Source organism: Lepisosteus platostomus, chromosome 10, assembly GCF_059453375.1.
Source record: "Lepisosteus platostomus isolate fLepPlt1 chromosome 10, fLepPlt1.hap1, whole genome shotgun sequence".
NCBI lineage: Eukaryota > Metazoa > Chordata > Actinopteri > Semionotiformes > Lepisosteidae > Lepisosteus > Lepisosteus platostomus.
This window is the reverse complement of record NC_142620.1, coordinates 6635283-6654205: the sequence shown is the minus strand read 5'-3', so window position 1 is coordinate 6654205 and position 18923 is coordinate 6635283. Positions and strand designations below refer to the sequence as shown.

The following is an 18923-nucleotide window of genomic DNA, read 5'->3' as shown; positions in this document are numbered from 1 at the left end:
GAAAAGGTTATAATAGGATCTGGCCATCATTGAGATCTGTGGGGGTGGGAGTGACCAAATCTGAGGCCAAGGTGGGCCTCCGATGTCTTTGTCTGACCCCCTGTGGTGGGACACAAACAGATCGGCCAGCATGCGCTGGTCAAATTTTACAAACTAAACTGAAAGAGATTGGACTTGGCGTTGACATTATAGACATGTGGCAAAAATTGGTTTATGGGATTTTTTCATGAGAAATTCACACTGACCTAAAAAAAGCCTGTATTGGGTGATGATGATGTAACATTATACAGAAAGTATGGTGGACAAGGGCAAAGGTAATCAAATGAAATGTTTGTAAAACACATCCTCACGTGTCTGAGATATGAAATCATTTTGATATCAAAACCAGTATCTCATTGCCAAATAAGGTAACTGTGTAAATTAAATTGTAAGCAATTCTAAGGTAATAATTTTGCATGGTATTATCATCTGTATATATATATAATTATTTCAATAAAGCTTCAATTACCTAACTGCTCTGATGTGCTCACCTCAGACAGCCTGTCTTTTGCCTGTTTCCCTTATGCAAGGAGCAAGGACACATTCAGTGAGAAATGCAATCAAAGTGATTGCTGAATAAACATAATCCTAACATGATCAATGCGACAGGTGTTTGCTGCTGTTAAATTGCTGTTCAATCCAATACTTGACTAACTGGGTCAGCGCTTGTAAAAACTTCAAATATTGGGACTGCTGACAGAATTGAGGTCAGCATGTGGCCTGAAAGCTCTAGGCATGTTATCAGCTGGTGAGACAATAGGGTTCTGGTAACTTTTTTTTGCAATGTTTCAGCAAAATGGAGAGCAATGCAACTCTGAATGGAAATGCAGTGGCTGGATTATTGGTGCAATTGTCTGTTTGCTGACAGTGGCAATGCACAAAGCTCCATGCAGGTGTGATGCCTGCAGCCTGGCGTGATGCTGTTCAGAAAAGCATCTGCTGCAATTCAATGACATGTGCACAGGGCTCCTGAATGGCAGCCACCAAAGATTCCTTCTTTTGCATTGCGATAGAAAAGATTTCAGAGTTTCCCTAGGCAGCATGCACTCAAGAAATTGTAATTGTGTTTTGATTAGGCAGGAACGCATGAGCATTGATTAGTGCATTTCAAACCACAATAAAAGTAAGATAACTTTTACAGTAACTTGTAAAACCTCCACTTTACATCACAAAATAGATGAACAGGTATGTGCAGCTCCATGTTGTGCATTCCAGAATGAGGCAACAAAATGTCTTCTAGACATCAATATATTTATTCTGTTACCGAGATTTAATATTATTATTAAATAATAGTAATAAAAGGGAACTGCAGTTCCCTTTTAAATACTGTTTTAAATTAGCTGCATATATGTACTGTAGAGGCAGACTGCAGGTGCACTTTAAAGACAGAATAACCGGGGGATTTGAAGAACTGGTGTTTGTTTCCTAGTCTGCCACTGCTGGGTGCACAAGGATCAGGTGGTATGTGTCCTGTCCATGCTTCAACTGGGCTTGGTAGGAAGGTCCCTTTTCTGGCCATAAAGCCCCATGGGGGAATGGGGGCCACCATTTCTCTCAACCATCCAACACTGGAGGTGAGGTGGTCAGCCTGTTACCCCCAGAAGGATTAACCCCCATGGTACTCACTTGGAAAGCAGGCTGAGTGGACCTGGGAGAAGTCTGGACGGAATCAGAGCAAGCTCCTACCTGGGCTTGAACCCAGGACTTTCTAGTCAGCAGCTGGACTTCCTTGCCATCTGAGCCACCACAGTTCCGACTTGGCTGGGAGAACACTACAATTAGAGTGGCCTCTGCTAGCAGGACACTAAAGTGCACCTTGGCGATGTGGCAAGGCCAAACCTCACAGACTCAACCCTAGCCAAATGTCTCAATGTGCGTGTTTCCCATTTCAAGAGCCTTGAGGATTTTAGTGCTAGCCATTATCCTGGCCATTAACAGAAAACAACAGACAGCCTCGTGCTCCTTTTCTCAAGATTAAAAAGATTCAGTCCTAATTAGCCTGTCAAAGTGGAACATTCCTTTAATGCTCTGGTCAATCTTCTCTGTCAGCATGATCCTTTTTTTGTGACGTGGCGACCAAACCTTAACATAATATTTTAAATTAGCTATAGAATTTGTCATTTTAAGATAACATCCCTTTGTTTACATTTATTAACACTGTTTACAAGATGTTGCTTGCGTTCTGATGGTTTCCATACAGCTTATTTTAAACTAGTTATTATTTAGTGACTTCTTATGGTGATTCCCACTTTTCTTTTTGAAACACTTTTTTAGTTTCTAAATGAAACAGTTCCAGATTTTAAAAAAATTGCATTCCTTTGATACCTTTTTTATTGTTATTGTGACACCTCATCCTCTGGGTTGGGGTTTTTGATTGAATAAAGAAATACCAAAACAAAAACATCTGTTGCTTAATTACGGAGTTTCCAGATGGTAAAAAGGAAAGAGTGAGCTCATTACATTTTGTGGCGTTAGGTTAGGAGCAATGCATTTTTTCCTTGAAAGTTTTTTATTGCTCATGTTGGTTGCTAACCTGTATCCTAATCTGCGTCCCATTGCCTCCCTGAGTCTCCCACCCATTCAGGGAATTTCTAGGACTTCACTGCACTAGAAAATTATTGGCTCAGATCTTAGAAAGCTGATCTTGTGGGCTCAGTAAAAAGGGAAAAGCACCTAACTGCACATCTGTTGCAGAATACATTTTTCCTGAGGTGTGTTTCACGACCTTTACTGAAAGCGAAAGGATAAAATCCCCCATTTTGAAAAAAAAAATCCTTCCGGCGTTAGAGGATTAAAGAAATTGCTGTGTCATTGTTTGGGAAGAGAGTGTCACTAGCCTGCAGCCTAATTCTCTGCTGCATTATTAAATCTGCTCGAGCGCATTTTGCCGAGACAAATCTCAGCCTCTTTCTGTTTCAAATCATCTCCTTCTAAGATCCTGTAAGGGTTGACTGAGCCCCAGCCAGAGCACAGCATACTGGCAGCATGAAAATTCTGTCCACAGAGCAGGGGCAGAGACGTCCGGTCAGCCTCCGTCCCTCTGCAGAGGACAGCTGGAGCACAGCCAATGGGAAAGCAACTTGAACCACAGACCGTGTGTGTCCAGCAAACTGTTACAAAATATCTCATCAACAGGCTAGTTAGTAAAGCATCTGCCATAGCAAAGAAAAATAATTCCCATTTAATAACATTAATAACATTTAATAACATGAAGTAAAACACAGCTGCCAGGAATGATGCATTCTACAAATTATAAAGTACTTACAGTACAATTAACAGTTTTAAATGAATCCAATCATTCTAACCTCTGCTGGATTTTTAAAATAGAATTTAAACAAGGTTTGGACTCTTTTCTTTCTAACACTAATACCACAGGCATCTTCAGGTAACTCACCAGTGGGCGAACAATAGTGGAGTTGGTAGAGAGCCTCTGGTGAAGGTGTTCGCCTGCAGTTAGCCTTTGGGCTCAAAACCAACACGTTTTGGGTTTGAATGCTCACTGCAGACACTGCTGTTGTACCCCAAGTGAGGTACTTTACCCCAGTTGCTCCAGTCCATCCACCCAGCCGTATAAGTGGGGTCAGGCATTGCTGCGGGGGGGGGGTCATGCCTGCGCTGAACACGCATCCCATCCCTGTGGGGGGGAGCCCATGTGCTCTTCAGTCACTTACCACTACAGAGACCAGGAAGAGCTCTGGCCCAGTGAGTGGCCTACGCTCCCTTTTATCAGTCCGTTGCCTATGAGTTTTAGACGATGACCGTTGTATAACAAACAGGGCGGCAGAGTGCAGGGAGAGTTAGGAGCTGGGGGAGCGGTTTGGGGATTCCCAGGTGGGACATTGTTGTTGTACCATTGAAGGTACGTCACTCAAAAGGCCCCAGTAAATGCTCTTGCAGCACAAGTGAGAACTCTCGCCGTTGTCATTGCAAATGAGAATTCATGCTCACATGACCTACCTGTTAGACCTGGGCTCTCCGGCCGCGGTCTCCCTGGAGACCAGTCACATTCGTACGGGGAGCTCGACATTCACCCTGCCCCAGCCGCCTGCCACCCGTTAACCCTGAGTCAACCCTGAGCAGCGCGGTATTGAAGCCGCGCATCAGCTCTGTCCTGACCCATGTGCTCTGTTTCCTGGGGGCCCTGCTTCAGCTTCCAGTCACCTGCGGCTCCAGCAGCCTCTGCCTGCTCTTCCCGGGTCTTCTGTCCGTCCTGGCCTGGGAGTTTCCTTCAGACCTCCCCTCTTTTGTGTTTCTTTTTGTACCTTTGCAATAAGCTAGCCTGAAGCACACAAAGTGATCCCTTTGTTCCTCAAAACGCTGCCGGCTATTTCCCATCTGGCCGTGGCGTAACATGACCTAATTAAATAAAAGATGGCTTAGCTCCTCTGTGTTTCTCATTGTTAATAAGAACTTTGTTTAGCAATCAGCCGGACTGTGAAGTGCAAAGTGTCTCTGCTGGGATTCTGCTGGCCTGAATATAATTTGCTATTGGACAAAGGGGGTGACACAGCTCACCCCTTGTCTCCAAGCAGTAAAGGTGGTTTCAAAGGCACGGCTGTAAATTTGAAGTATGCATCGGTTTTTGCTCTTGCTGGGGTGGGTTCGCAGACTTTTTTTGCGTTGAGCCAGCGTTTGCTGCAAATTGTTTGTGAGGTTTGCAGTTACAACAAAAGAAACCTGTACAGCACAGGAGATGGCGGAGGTCTTTCTCTTCAGGGAACGTCGTGATCTGATCACGTTAGGTTTTGTTGCAACGCAAGCGCTACAGAGGACACGCAACAGACAGTGACATGGGTCCGTGAGCTCATAGCAAGGGGCACAAAGGAACCTGGAAAAGAAATCTGAAACGAATAGAAGTCAGAGCTGATGTTTCTGGCAGTGAAAGAAGTGAGAGGAAATACCCCCCAAACTTCCAGAGCCATGTGGTTTACCTTGAGGAGGAGGTATTATAAGGATTCGTTTCACTTTGCTCTTCCCCACTATTAAGGCAGTCCTGGGAGACTCACATCCTGGCTGTCTGGTCTCTTCAACAAATCGCATTTGCTGAGAGCGGCGTCACAGGAAACTCTCTCCCAGAGATAGCACAAGAATCAGCTGTTGAGCTCCGTCTTTATTTCTGCTTTTTTTTTCGGACTTGCTATAGTCTCCGGAGCCCGCAGGCGGAGAGGAACATGGGGCTCGGCTCTCTGAGCGGCCGCGGAAAGAAGAGATGCGCTCTGAGGGAGCAGGTGAAGATGTTTGTGAAACGCGTCAGGGGAAAGAGAGACCCCAGTGGCAGGGAGGAGACGGACCCCCTGCTGCCACTGGGAGAGAGCACAGCCCAGCAGCCCTCTGACGGTAAGGTCTGCTGTTCAATGGCTCAGTCTTCAATACTTGATATCGTGTGTACTTTATATTTGGAATATAGTGCACCTATGTAGTTTATAGTGTATATATAGCTATTTTTCACCTGTACAGCAATTTAAAAGTAACCAGAGAGCTGTCTAAATAACAAGAAAACATCTTCTGTCACTTTACTTCATGACAAACTGTTAGGTCATTGGGTCACAGACACTGCGCCTGGCAGTGCATCTACAGGTGGAATCATTAGCAGTGAGTCTGATTGCTTGTTGCCTGCTGCAATACCACCCCAGCCAGCACGCTGAACAGAAGGGTAGTACTATCCAAACGTGAATTATTAGCCTGGTGTTCGTCCTCTGCTCATACTCATTGTTGTGTATCTTAATAACGAGACGTTCTTATATTATTTTAACTATTTTATGAACTACACAGATCACGCCCTTACACCATATATCCCCACCTTCTACTCTCCCGTTCTGTTGTCTCGCGATGTCAACTCACTATACTACACTCATGTTCCTACATGCTTATCTAAAAAACATACAGAGAAAGACTGAAATGCAGTCTGTCTCAGATATGTGCCATATTAAGATATATGTATTGACAGATTGGAGTTTTACTGCCAGAGTTTTTTCATTGTTTAAGTTGGCGGTTTATTTTATTTTTCAAATAGTGGGGAAAACAAAGACTCTACTGTGTCTTTACATCCCATAGTGATGAGCGTTATGTCCTGTGTGCGTCTCTGCAGTGGAGGCCCAGGTGCAGGCTTGTCTGTGGGACGGCAGGCTGGTCGAGGCGTGTGTCTGTATCCAGGAGGCAGAGAGGGCAGGGCACGCGCCCGCCACCCAGCTGTACGGGGCCGTCAGCTGCCAGGTGCTTGGCATTCTGGCTGAAGCGCTGTCCGGCAACCCAGCTTGCCTGGAGAGGATGCCAGCTGCTGTTGAGGCTATCCTCTGGGGTCAAAAGTGCTGCCTGGACCAGCAGGGGAAAGGACCAAGTTATACTCCAGTGAACTGGCGCCAACAGTTCCACCAGCTGGTGGAGAAGTCGGTATCCAGGAATATCCCTCAGCTGCCCAGCCCAGATTCGGGAAGGACACTGCAGGCCTACCTAAGGGAGGTCCAGGTCACTGTGCTGACTGAGCTGCTCCAGCTTGCTCCCTGCCTCAAGCCCGCCAGGCTGCTGGGCTGCATCGTCAAGAGCTACAACAAGCACATCTTCCAGCAGCTGCAGCAGGCGCTGGGCAGGAGCCTGCAAGTGTCCGAGATCTTCCTGCTCCTGGAGTGGGTGGCGCGTGTTTATCACAGGTGAGTGAGGGAAGGAATTTAACTGTGTGGCAAAGCAAGAATGTGTCTCTTAATGCATGACAGGCTCAGCTCATTCTGATCCCCCTGGCTCTGGGTGGTTCGTCACCAGCCATGTATCTGATTTCAGAATGGTCTACTGTGGCCTGTAGCATGGCCTGAATTTGTCCAAATTTGTCTACAAATTCTCCAGTAGTATCGTCCCCTTTCACATCTCCATTGCTCAGTGGAGACATTTTCCCATCACTGCCAGCCAGAGGGACTCCAAGAGCACAGTCACTTGGAACATACATGCATCAGCTTCGGAGTTAAGTTCATGAAGTCATCATTGCTAGTCCTAGACTGTTTTGACTGATGGGTCAAGAACTACCGGTACTGCAAAGAATATGTTTTTATCATGGTGTTCTTTGAACAGCAAAACTGTTCATTACTTTTTAAGATGCCTTGGGGGATGTGAGTTCATGCCCAAACCAAAGAAAATGAATGCATACCCAAAATTATCGAGGTGCTATCCAGTAAAAATACATAAAAGGAGCAAACTCAATCAGGCACACACTTTCTCCACTCTAAAAATAATGTACTTATAAGCACTTATCAGTACTTTGGCTTTGGCACACACAAGCCCTCATCAGGGTAACAGAAACAAGCACTCCGTAGTGGTTGATATTCCATGAAAGTGGAAGGACACGAAAATAATTTTTGTAGTGGATAGAGTGTGAGTCCTGTTGGTTTTTCGATTTTAACTCTGAAACCTAAATATGAACATTGGCATGGTCACAAAGGAGAGGGGAGCCACACAGTCCATCTTGCACATTTAGGACATCCAAGGAGTTCTCAAAGAATACCAGGGAATCTACTTTAACAACATGGGTGGGGAGCTTCTTCTAATCACTTGCACAAAACACAAGGTCGAGTACAATCCAGAGGCTGCTTTGTGGTTGAACTCTCCTGGTGATAATAATTGTAAGGAGCACTTCTTCACTAACCTCAGGAACAGGACCCAAGGCTGCCTGGTTTCAGTTCCTTCATTCCAGATACTACCTCTAAGTGCCAGGAAGGCTAAACACTAAAACACCTCAAGAAATATAAGATCCCTTATCAAACACAACTGAATTACAAACTGCCCGACATCTGGGAAGAGATGAATCTCCTCAAATATTGTTTTGCAATACAAGACAAGTGCCCGACCTTACTATTCAATCATTAATAAGTGTATATGCATTAATAAGGGTTAAAAACACCTTTGAGACCATATTTCAATTATTCTACAAATAATTCAAGTTATATTATTTATTAGAAAAAAGACTGCTGTCTGCTTCATACCCATATATATACATGAAAACAAACAAAAACCTATATGGATATTCATGTAATTTGTCATTAAGAAAAGGTTTCATTTTTACTAAGGTAAAATTACCAACACACTTTCAGCTAATGCTGTCCCAGACAATTAAAGGAAGTGTCTCTAAATAATTTTCCAGTGTGTGGTCTTAAATGTGGTTTCAATTAACTCCATAAAATGTCCCTATAATAAAATGCCCTTACAAAAATATTAACTATACACTTCTTTAAAAAAGAAGAAAAATCTCTTCATCCTCTTTCACAGTCTCCCCCAAGTGCATCTAATTTCACAGCTCTAAACACCTTGCAGTCAAGCTGGGCAGTGCTTTCATTCTTAAAGGTGCCTAAACTTAAACCTCCTCTGCATACTTTTCCTGTCCTTATTATAAAACTTTTGGAAATTGTTTGCTCCTTCTTGGTCACCACTCTTAAATATTTTTCCTCATGAAACTTTGCGCTTTAACTTTTTGCACAAATCATCCAATATCCCCACTAAATTCAAACGCCAAAACTTATAACATGGATTTATCTGTATCATTAACTCCCAGCTGTCATTAATGCATAACAGATTATATCTATACAGATTAGATCTGCGTAGATTTTTTTCTTAGAAGCAATGTTGCGTTGTAATTTCCTTTTAAACTAGTACTGATCAGCTTGAGTGTCTTAAAACAGGAACATGAATCTGTTAATTGAGGAAACAAAAGGGTTGTGGTACCTTATGATTTACACGCAATCTTCACATATGATGCTCTCTGGGCACGATGTTTCTGGAAGTTGGTCAGTCCACATGGTTTCTACAGTAACCCTCTCGCCCACGAGCAAGGCGTTGCTGAATTCTGCTCTTTTCATATGGAGGATAAATTATACACTGCTTTTATTCTATACAAATGTCTTTCAGCACCTAAGAAGTTCATTCAGATCTTCCTCATTCTGGACCAGGTTCATAAAATATGTTCCGCACTTGATGTTTACATAATTTTTGTAACCAAAAAGCACCAAATGATCTAAAATAACATCTCTACTGGGATATTCAGATTGAGGTTGAGCATTTTCCCCCTCCTACTAGAAAAAGCAATGTAAAAGTACCTGGTTCTCTGGCTCTGGTTGAGATGCACATGCTCTTTGAAGCACACATAAGGCAAAGAAAATGGTTTTTCCTTTCTCCTCCCATTCTTGCAATGTTCATTAGTTTAAATAACGTCTCAAGTCTCCTTGTCTCTTGCTTTCCCCCAGCTCCTTTCCAGCTCTGTTTGTCCTTTCTCCCCAGTCTGCCACAGTCCTTCTCTCCCAGAAGCACCACAGTCTTTAGGCACCTTTCTCCACCCCCACCCCCTTCCAGTTCCACTCCACAGGTGATCTCTGTCCTGAGAATAAGGGACTGAGTAGGCAGGCAATTTTTTTTGTATTTTGTTATTTTCTGGTTGGCCTCAAATATCTGCTGCACTTCTTGGGGCCACAGTGTAGTTTTGTGTGTCCTGACCCTTGCAACTGCTCTAGATGAGGGGTAGGATATGACACGCCATCCTTAAAAACTTAATTATTTTTCAGTGAAAATTTCATGGGCCACCCTGATATCCAGGATCATTCCATCAAAGAGACTGACGTCCTGCTCGTGACAGACTGGATACAAAAAGCAGAAAAGAAGCTCCTTCACGCCGTACAGGTAGAGAGGCTTTGTTTAGCTCAGTTTATTTGTCATCGGCACAAGTGCAATGAAATGCTTATTTGCATATGTGCTCCAATACAAAGACATTAAAGGAATCACCAAAAACAAACACAGAACAGTAGCAACAACAACAAGTTAAATAACGTACAGCTTAAAAATAGGTCAGACAAACAGGGTGAGAAAAAAACATCAATTTGAGCTAGGGGTAGAGTTCAGTAATCTGACAGCTTGTGGGAAGAAACTGTCTCTGAATCTGGAAGTTCATGACTTTATGCTCCTATAACACTAACAGGAGAAGAGAAACATGAGAAACCAGGATGACTGGTATCCTTAGCAATACTTCCAGCCTTCCTGAGACAGCGAGTTGTAAAAATGTCCACAATAGAGAGGAGCTGTACTCCAATGATAAACTGGGCTGACCTGATCACCCCCTGTAAAGCCTTCCAGTCAGACAACGTGCTGCTGCCAAACCACACTGTAATACCGCACGAGAGCACACCCTCAATACCGCACCTGAAAAATCTGGTTAGGAAAGTTGAAGAAAGAGCGAAGTTTTTCAACTTCACAGTGACGTTGGGGAGGGTGGTTCTAAAGGGCTTCTTTTCCGAACCCTATCATAAGCTGTTTAAGCTCTTGATAAAGTCAGAGTTGTTTTCAGAGATGTGCAGGGACTCTGTGCCTTGCTGATACTCCTGGACAGGTTTCTAGCTTTGCATGAAATCATGCAGCTGACTGATTCTCCCTCTCTCTGACTGGTCACAGGAAGAGGTCTCAAAAAGGCTGGACATGATCCTTCAGAATGAGAGGGAGACTCCAGATGCCTATCCCTATGAAAGTGATGAGGACTACATTAAACTGCAGGTGGATGTCATACAGGTATGTGTACACTGACTAATGTTCGAAACTTTTAGTCCATTGCGATCAATGTGCAAGACATTCTAAAAAGCATAAAATGGCAAGGTCACAGCAAACCCCTTGTCACTGTACTTTAGTGATCGTTATTTTCCTAACAAAAATTAAAAATACATGCTGAATTATTTAAAATGTCTGTGTGATTAAAACTGGCTCATTTTATGCAAGCAAATTCGGTCACCATGCGGCAGCTTCAGATCCCAGCTTGGCATGGAATATGTGGTGCAGCCTAACCACATAACCTGCTCAAAACTTGATTGGTTTGGCCGTATTTTATACATGGCCCCAGCTGTCACCATACCTAGGGCCTGTTGCCCTCATCCTGCGAAAACCAAACCAAGAAGATTACCCAGGATGCTGTGGAAGGATAGCGCCAAAGATTCATATCACAGCAGCGTGACAGACATCATTCCCAATTGATGAATACCGATGAATGGTAGAAGAGGAACCCTAAACTATCTTGTCCTTGTGGAAATAGTCCCATTTGAAGATACCAGCCTGTTTCCTGGGAAACCAAACCTTCTTCCAATGACACAAAACCTTCTGTAATATGTGAATCCTTTGTCAAACGCATACCGATGGAGCCTGGTGGTTTCTGTGTGGGCTCTGATAATGTGGGATGACTACAAGAGAGAACAGTCCAGGTTCAGTGATGAACACTTCATTTCACAGCCGCTCTTTAGGAGTATTAAACTGACACGGCAACGAGCACTGCATTCATTTCATCATCTGTCACCGACTGAGTCCAGAAGGTTTGGTACCAATCCAAATCTCCACACATGGGCCCACAGACTCTCCTCTACAATCCAGCCCACAGGGGTCCCTGCTGTATCTCTCCCTTACTCTCACCCTGCCCCATGTGCACACATAGTACTGAACAGTACCGAACATGTCACGCCCCACACTCTCCCTCGCAAACGACGTTACATTCCCGGAACCTCTGCTTCACAATCTCATCCCTGATTGAACCCAGCACATTCTCACATGCATCAGATTCCTCAAATTCTCACTCCCTAACCAATCATCCAATCACACCCCTTTCCTTTCAATATTTAAACCCCCCTTCGCACACCTTCCCATGCTTGAGAAGCCTTTCATAGTATTCTCCAGTGTGCGTTTCCAAACCTTTCGACTGATCTCCCGTTACGAATCTTCTGCTTCCGCCTCTTGACCTCGCCTTCTGGATTTTGTCTTTTGAATTGTTTTTGAATATCTCTCGTTACCAGACCCCCTGCCTCCCTTATCGACCCAGCCTTTGGATTTTCTCTTTTGGATTGTCCCTTTGTTACTCTGCGTCCTGTGGGATTCCGGTCACGCATGAGGATCCTCCTATTCCACGTATAGGTTCCCTGACAGAACAGGCATGTTTTATTGGAGTTAAGGCACGGGCAACACTATTTCCAATGAATCCATCCCTTACTTCCTCTTCAGGACTCCTTGACTGTTCTGATACAGCAGAAACATCAAGAACAAAAGCCTCCCACTGACTCTTTTCTTCATTGCAGGTACTCAACAGTGTCATAACAGAGGCAGGCAACATCAGCCACGTCCTCAAGCCCAAAGTCCAGCAGGTTTGCACTGAAGAGCTCCTTGTCTTTTTGCAGAAGTGAGTAAAAACATCAGTTCTTACATCAGTCCCGTCCCCCCCCCCCCCACTAGGGAGTGTGCAACCAGACTTTAGGATTCAAAAGGACAGGAATATTTCAGTACTGTTTGTTCTTATGGTGCTGTGAATTATAGGTTAGACTATGAAATAACTTACCTTACAACATCTTCCCAACAGATACCAGGACGGCGAAAACAAGTTCTTGAGGAGTAAAAAGGCAAAAAACAGCCTCTCTGCCAAGCTGCATCCTCTGAAAATTGTAAACAGGTGCATCAGCCTAAGGTAAGCATCTCTGATTAAAATAAGGATTTACTGTATGTCTCTTGGTGCTTTTTGTTTTCAATTGGGCAGGCATTGGCACAGCGACTATTGTGTCCTCTTGTGTCCAGAGGATGATTGTTGTAACAGAAGCCGTTCCAGGCTCCTGTGAAGTGTAGTTCAGGACCCTATGCAGACAGTATAATCCGGAAGTAAGTGGAGAAGGACAATAGGGAAGAGATGTAGAGGATCAGGATGTGTTGACAGAAAACCAGAACGGGATCCAGAACAGGAACAGGGAGTAAAACCAGGGTAACGAGGCCAGGCGCTCCGAGCCCTGGACTCAGACGGTCAGGACGGTCTCTCCTGGACCCGCTGGTGGGCGGGCTTCCAGGCGTCCATCTCCCAGTGCTGAGCCAGGAATAGCGAGAGCACCAGGCTTAAATAATGACCGACAAAACATGGGGCAGGTGAACGTAATCAACTATAAAACGAAAGGGTCGGAGCGCCCTTAAGAGGAGGGATGACGATCGTGACACCTTTTGTCTGGAATTGGGACAGTGTCATTAGTGTCCACAGAGTGAGAGCAATGGTACACAGTAAGGTGGGAAATTGACATCTGGGTCCTACCATGGTGTTTCCACCCCTCTGTGTAAGATGGATCCTATGCAACAAAAATGCTAGAGATCTCACGAGTAAAAATGACACGAAGAATAAAGCCAGGTGTATTTAGCCAAATCTGTGATCAAGTATCGTAGTCTAAATTCAGTTAGACTCCTGCATGAGCATCAGTGCTGTGATGTGAGAGAAGCAAAGCTACAAGACAGTAAGATGTTTATGCCTGTTCAACTTTGTGCATTTGATTGTCCTCTAAACAATCTCCTAGTCAAGCCTGTTTATTTTAAAATGACAGGGATCTGTAGCTCAAATGCACGCCTCAGTCATCATACCATGGTTCACTATTACACAAGATAAAAATACCTTGAATATGACATGGGTTTTTTTGTTTAACAATAGGGAATATTTACAAAAGATCACTGGGGACAAAAGTGACGTCAATTATTTAAAGGGGTTATCCTCACTTGAAGATACAGAATCCCAGGCCAGAGGACTGATACTGCATGAGCTCATCATCTCTTCCAAGGTGTGTGAGTTCTCTCCCTCCTCCCATTGAGGGTGCTGGGGACAGCATAATTAGAACAGAGAGGGGGAGGTTAGGAGTGTAATGTAAAATCAGAAAATCTCTCAATACTCATTAGGTGTATTTTTCTGAAACTGCAGAGCTCTTGGTACTTTCTTGCCCTTGTATAGTATAATTCCAGCATGTTAAAAAAGAGCAGATTGTTCTAATCTATTTATTTAATATATAATGAAGTTTTAATTGGATATATGCGATATTAATGGAATTGGGAAGGTCATCACGTTTCTCATTTGGTAACACATTTGCCACATTCTGTCGTTTCAGGCATTGCTGAGAGCCTATATCAGGAAGGGAGAGAAAAGTATGGAAGACCTCATTGATAACACAAAAGAGTATTTTACAATTCTTCCAATGAAGAAGCAAGCAGCACACAAGGTGAGAACTGCTCTTTAGAGATATGACAGTGTGAAAGAAGATCCTTTCAAATGCACAGGCTACTGTGAATCAGAATACCACTTTTCCTTGCCTCCTCCCCTGAGCAATTCTCTATACAGTGCATCCTATCACCTCCCATGCTGCTTGTCTCTTCTGCTTGTCGTTATCTAAGTCATATTCCTAGGTAGCCGTGTTTCTGCAAAACCTCAGACACAGTGTACCATAATGGCACGATATTTTATTTAGGTCAGGAGTGAAGAGATGTCCACTTGATCAGATGTTTTGGGTCACATGTCATCAGGTTCTGCTGGAGTCCAGCTATTGCCGGATTTGCTTCCTCTACCTCAAGACGCTGCTGAAGACTGACCACACACGTCTGCTGGAGAAGTGGGGAGATGTGGAAGGAAGGATGGAACAGGATGCCGGGATCTTGCATGCTGCATTTTCCCAGCTGGTCAGTGTAAAAATCGTCCTCTTAGTGCATCCCGTTACTGAACTGTACATCCAAAAACTCAATATGAGCTCCTTTACCGTGTCGATCTCCGGGTCTGTGTTTTAGGTTAGTGTTGGCCCTGTGTACTAAGATGTGCAAAAAGTCAGGGAGCCAGAGACACTGCCTTAACCGAAGCATTGAGGACATTCTCTGCATTAGGTTCTTGAATGCATGCACCTTCTTCTGCGGTGCTGCAGCAGATCACCTTCCTGGAAAGAAAGGCACAAGCTCGCCAAGCCATGTTCTTGAAGCTGATACTGTCGGGAAATCATTCCATCGCTCCATCAGGAAACGGCGAGATGAGTTCCTCAGATCGATTAAAGCCTGAATGAAACACGCTAGGTGGCATCGATGATGTCCTCTCATTTGTATTTCTGATATTCTTGAAGAAGCCAAGCCTTGAAACACTGCCGACATGGGGGACCAACAAGATTTGTAGTCTCTGAATGACTTGCATTGTCTTTTTTTTGTCCGATTTGAAATTGCTTCCCTTCTGCCTGCAGAGTCCCGATGTGAAGCAGTGGAGCGTGGTGCTGCTGAGAGTGGCGGAGATGCTGAGAGTGAGCGATGAGGACGCTCTGAAGCAGCTGGGCAGTTTCCTCTTGAGAGACATCCCCGAAGTGAGGTGGGTTTGAGGGGCCGCTGAGGGGCGTGGTGGGTGTTACACTGAGCAGGGATCGCCTTCCACTAGACTATTCTGGAACAATTCCACTTTGATCAATTATATGATTTGTTAAGTCATTTAGAGATCAATTAGAACTAAGCCTTCTCAAAACACTTTAGCCTCTTATCTCTTAATTGAACAACAATATTGATTCAGCAATAGCATACAGGTCTTGCCTGTCTTTAGAAAGAGGTAACCTGGCTGTAGACTAACTGTTTCAGGGCTCTACAGGACAAAGATTAGAGACCCCTACGTTTTTGGAGAAAGCGTGTTTTTCAAAAGAGACACATTATGGGTGTACCTTCCAGATTATGCTGCAAAGTGACGTGCAGAAGTAATTTTGGTTTGAGATATTCCGAACTCTTTCATTTCAATTGATAAATCAGAAGCCCCCAGTCCAGGTCCTGGATGGCTGGTGTATCCACAGGTTATCACAGGTCCAGTGGGACTAACGACCTGCATCAGCTCCTAATTGGCTTAATTGGACCACCAGATCAACAGTTTCTCTTACCCTTTCCCTTGCTGCTTCTTTAAAGACCCGCTGACAGAGTGACCCTTCGGGAGCAAGGCTGGGGATCCCTGTTAGCTGTGAATGCGTCTGGATTTACATCAAGGTTATATGAATCCCACGTGTCTGTGTATGCTGCAGTAGGGACGCAACATTATTCCTGCACACAGAACTGTGTGCCGCAGTTTCGATTTGACTGTTTTCTGTGTTTCAGCAAGCGCCAGCTGCGCTCCCTGCTGCAGTGGAAGGGCAGCCTGTCCGCCCGGCAGGTGACCGCCGTCCTGGGGGCGTGTGAGGAGGTCAGGGTGTGGCTCAGGCAGACCTCTGATCCCCAGGAACCTCAGGACCCACTCGACCCCAAACCTCTTCGCTGGGGCTGCTGCTTTTCCTGCCTTTGGTGACGCGTCTCCACGCGGCCCACCGCAGCCCTCGCCTCCTCCGGAGTGGACATTCGTGAGCCCCACCCCCACGGCTGTGCTTCGCCACATCTGTCCGCTCTGCGCCTGCCATCCTTGTGTCCTACCGAGCCTCACAGCATGCTGGCTGAGTTCTTCTTTCCTCCAATGGAGGACCCCAGGCGTTAAAGCAGTATATATTTTTTTTCTATTTGAGAAAAGCCTTGTTGTATTTGTGCTTCACACAATGCCTCTGTAAACATTCATCTGAAACGTGCTGTAAACCCTGTTGCGGGGGTGTGTTGACTGTACTGTATGTATGGGAAAGGGCGGTGGGGAGATTAACTACTGTCATGAGTGGGGAGGAGGCAGACTGTGTCCCAGCTGGCAGGGGTTCTTCCATCAGGAATCCCGCACATCATGGGCAGTCCGACACAGGCGCCAGCCGGATTTCTGTAGCCCTGTGGAATTCTGTATCCGCACAGAACACAGGATCTGTATCCTGTAGGCCCTCGGATTTCAGGGCACTGAGTCCGAGAGACTTTCGGTACCTCCTTTCTTGCCATTTCCTCCCCCAGGCCAGTCTCAGTGCGGCTCTGGAGGTTCAGTTTCACCCACTCGAGTTAGAAGTAGCAGCAGTGAGGACAGAGGCAGTGGTTTGGTCAGCGATGCCATTAAGGATCTGGCTACAGCAAAGCCTTGGACTGGATCAAGGTGGAAGTTGTCTCCCCCTGCTGTAGGATGCAGAAAATAATAATAATCATTTACAGGTAATGGGGACTCCTCTCCATCACCAATGTGTGGCCCCACCTGGATTAATAATAATAATTAATAATTGTTTACACTTATATAGCGCTTTTCTGGACACTCCACTCAAAGCGCTTTACAGGTAATGGGGACTCCCCTCCACCACCACCAATGTGCAGCATCCATGGATGATGCAATGGCAGCCATAGTGCGCCAGAACGCTCACCACACATCAGCTATCAGTGGGGAGGAGAGCAGAGTGATGAAGCCAGTTCAGAGAGGGGGATTTTTAGGAGCCCATCAGTGGTAAAGGCCAGCACATTGGGCCCCTACATTTGTTTTTAAAAACACCCTGGGATTTTTAATGCCCACAGGGAGTCAGAACCTCAGTTTAGGTCTCATCCAAAGGACAGTGTCTTTTTTACAGTATAGTGTCCCCAATCACAGTACTGGGGCATTAGAACCCACACCCTCCAGTGGGCTGCCAGCTGTGAGTTGCCAGGTGATACAGCTGCTGGGATGAACACTGGGAATTTGAGAGCCTGACTTCTGACAGCCCTCCTGGCTGGATCTCTGACCCAGTCCAGAGCTAGAGGGCATTTCTTATTGGTGTGAAGCTGCACCAGCTCTCTACACAGGGACAGATTCTGTCCAGAACCCTGATTTATGGTGACAGAGCCTATCGATAGTTCTGAAGTCCGGGACCAGTACCTTCCTGGCTCGTCTTCTCTCCCTCAGTGCAGTGAGACTCATGCTGTACTTATCTACTATTCTGCCCTACTCCTCCTACTATCTTTCTGAGACGGGCAGAGTTTGCACAACCTCTGTAAATAAGGTACTTTTATTGTTCAATGTCATTTTTTAACAAATCTGCACGGTGCATGTATTGGATTATGACACCGAAAGTGTGAAGTTTTGCACATTTGTTTTCACACTGTGATTGCTGTGCTGCTGAAAGGAATATAATTTTATTTATGGCTAACAGCTGTGTCTCAATTTTGGTTGTCTTACCTTTACAGATGTCAATATGCACTTTTTACAGCATTCTAACGAATAGCTTCAGAGTAAATGATCTAACTGTTAGAAAGTTTTCTTAGAGTAAAATAAATAGGAGTAAGCTAGCGTTGTCTTCTGACTCAGAGCAAAATAGCAGTTCACTACTGTTTTTACAGTACTGCAGGTTTTACATTGTGACACACAAACTGCAAGTCAAGAGCAAATTAACCTTCAAAAACAAAGGTGTGCAGCCCTGGTCCTGGAGGGCCAGTGTTTCTCTAGGTTTTCACTCCCACTCAGCTCTTAATGACTTGCAGGAGGTCAATATCGGTTTAATTGGATCAACCAAACAGATTATTACAGCTCTTACAGCTCTTCAGGTGCTGCTGCTTTGAAGAGACCAAGAAAACCTACGGTGGCCCTCCTGGACCGGAATCAGGCATCCCTACCTTAAACCATACGCAAAATGAATGAAATGGACTCCTGTTTGAAATCCTGCGTTAAGGATGTGCGCAGTACCGCTGTTGTCCACAGGGTGGAGCTGTTGTAGTGAACGAGGCCTAGGAAACATCCTTACGGACGCTTTCAGGGGCAGCTACTGTTTCTGTGAAATTCCCCTACTCAACGTCTCAGCGGTATAAGCAAGGTTTAAGTATTGTAATTCGAGAAGCACTTGAGGCCCTCAAGTTGAGGGTTTAAAATGAATGTGTTTTTACTAGTCCTTTCTTCGAATGAGTTAAAGGGTCTAATTTCCAGAATTCTCTGAGAAAAACTTTCACCAGAAGAAAAACAGTTACGCTCATGGTTAATGGTTCAGTGCATATATTCAAATGTGGCTGTCGAGACGTACTACAGCAGAAAAGCAGCTTGTTTTTTTTTCTTGGCCCGCTGCCTCTTATTCTTGTAAAATCTTGTTAAATCGAAAGCAAAAGACATTCAGTATTATGTTTTGAAGAAATTAATCTTTTCCTGTCAGCTTTTCATGGCCTCCGTTGCGCCCTGAAATCACTGCCATTGCAAAATGATGGAATTTCTTCAGATAATGCTCAACTGTTTTTCTTTTCTACTTTATGAG

The 18923-nt window shown here is 44.8% G+C and overlaps 1 protein-coding gene across 3 annotated transcripts; it reads left to right on the top strand.

Annotated features, from left to right (window-relative positions):
• The first annotated feature begins 4489 nt into the window (after nucleotides 1-4489).
• LOC148653139 (exocyst complex component 3-like protein) lies at nucleotides 4490-17836 on the top strand. 3 transcript variants are annotated; one of them, XM_088647733.1, is made up of 12 exons: nucleotides 4490-4982; nucleotides 5183-5376; nucleotides 6128-6686; nucleotides 9576-9690; nucleotides 10456-10569; nucleotides 12111-12211; nucleotides 12389-12493; nucleotides 13487-13613; nucleotides 13935-14045; nucleotides 14347-14499; nucleotides 15042-15163; nucleotides 15739-17836. In XM_088647733.1, the coding sequence occupies exons 1-12, from the start codon at nucleotides 4906-4908 to the stop codon at nucleotides 16109-16111; spliced, it is 2151 nt and encodes a 716-aa protein (XP_088503859.1). In that variant the 5' UTR covers nucleotides 4490-4905; the 3' UTR covers nucleotides 16112-17836. The 3 variants fall into 3 exon arrangements, with proteins under 3 accessions (XP_088503859.1, XP_088503857.1, XP_088503858.1); XM_088647731.1 differs by lacking the exon at nucleotides 4490-4982 and having other exon boundaries at nucleotides 5106-5376; nucleotides 15739-15816; nucleotides 15925-17836; XM_088647732.1 differs by lacking the exon at nucleotides 4490-4982 and having other exon boundaries at nucleotides 5106-5376; nucleotides 15925-17836.
• Nucleotides 17837-18923: the final 1087 nt, after the last annotated feature.

Excerpts from the sequence above, each read along its gene's own strand:
- LOC148653139 (XM_088647733.1), top strand. The coding sequence starts at position 4,906 with ATGTTTCTGGCAGTGAAAGAAGTGAGAGGAAATACCCCCCAAACTTCC. Across the intron at positions 12,494-13,486 it reads AACAGGTGCATCAGCCTAAG|GGAATATTTACAAAAGATCA; the intron begins GTAAGCATCTCT and ends GTTTAACAATAG. Across the intron at positions 15,164-15,738 it reads AGAGACATCCCCGAAGTGAG|ACCCGCTGACAGAGTGACCC; the intron begins GTGGGTTTGAGG and ends GCTTCTTTAAAG.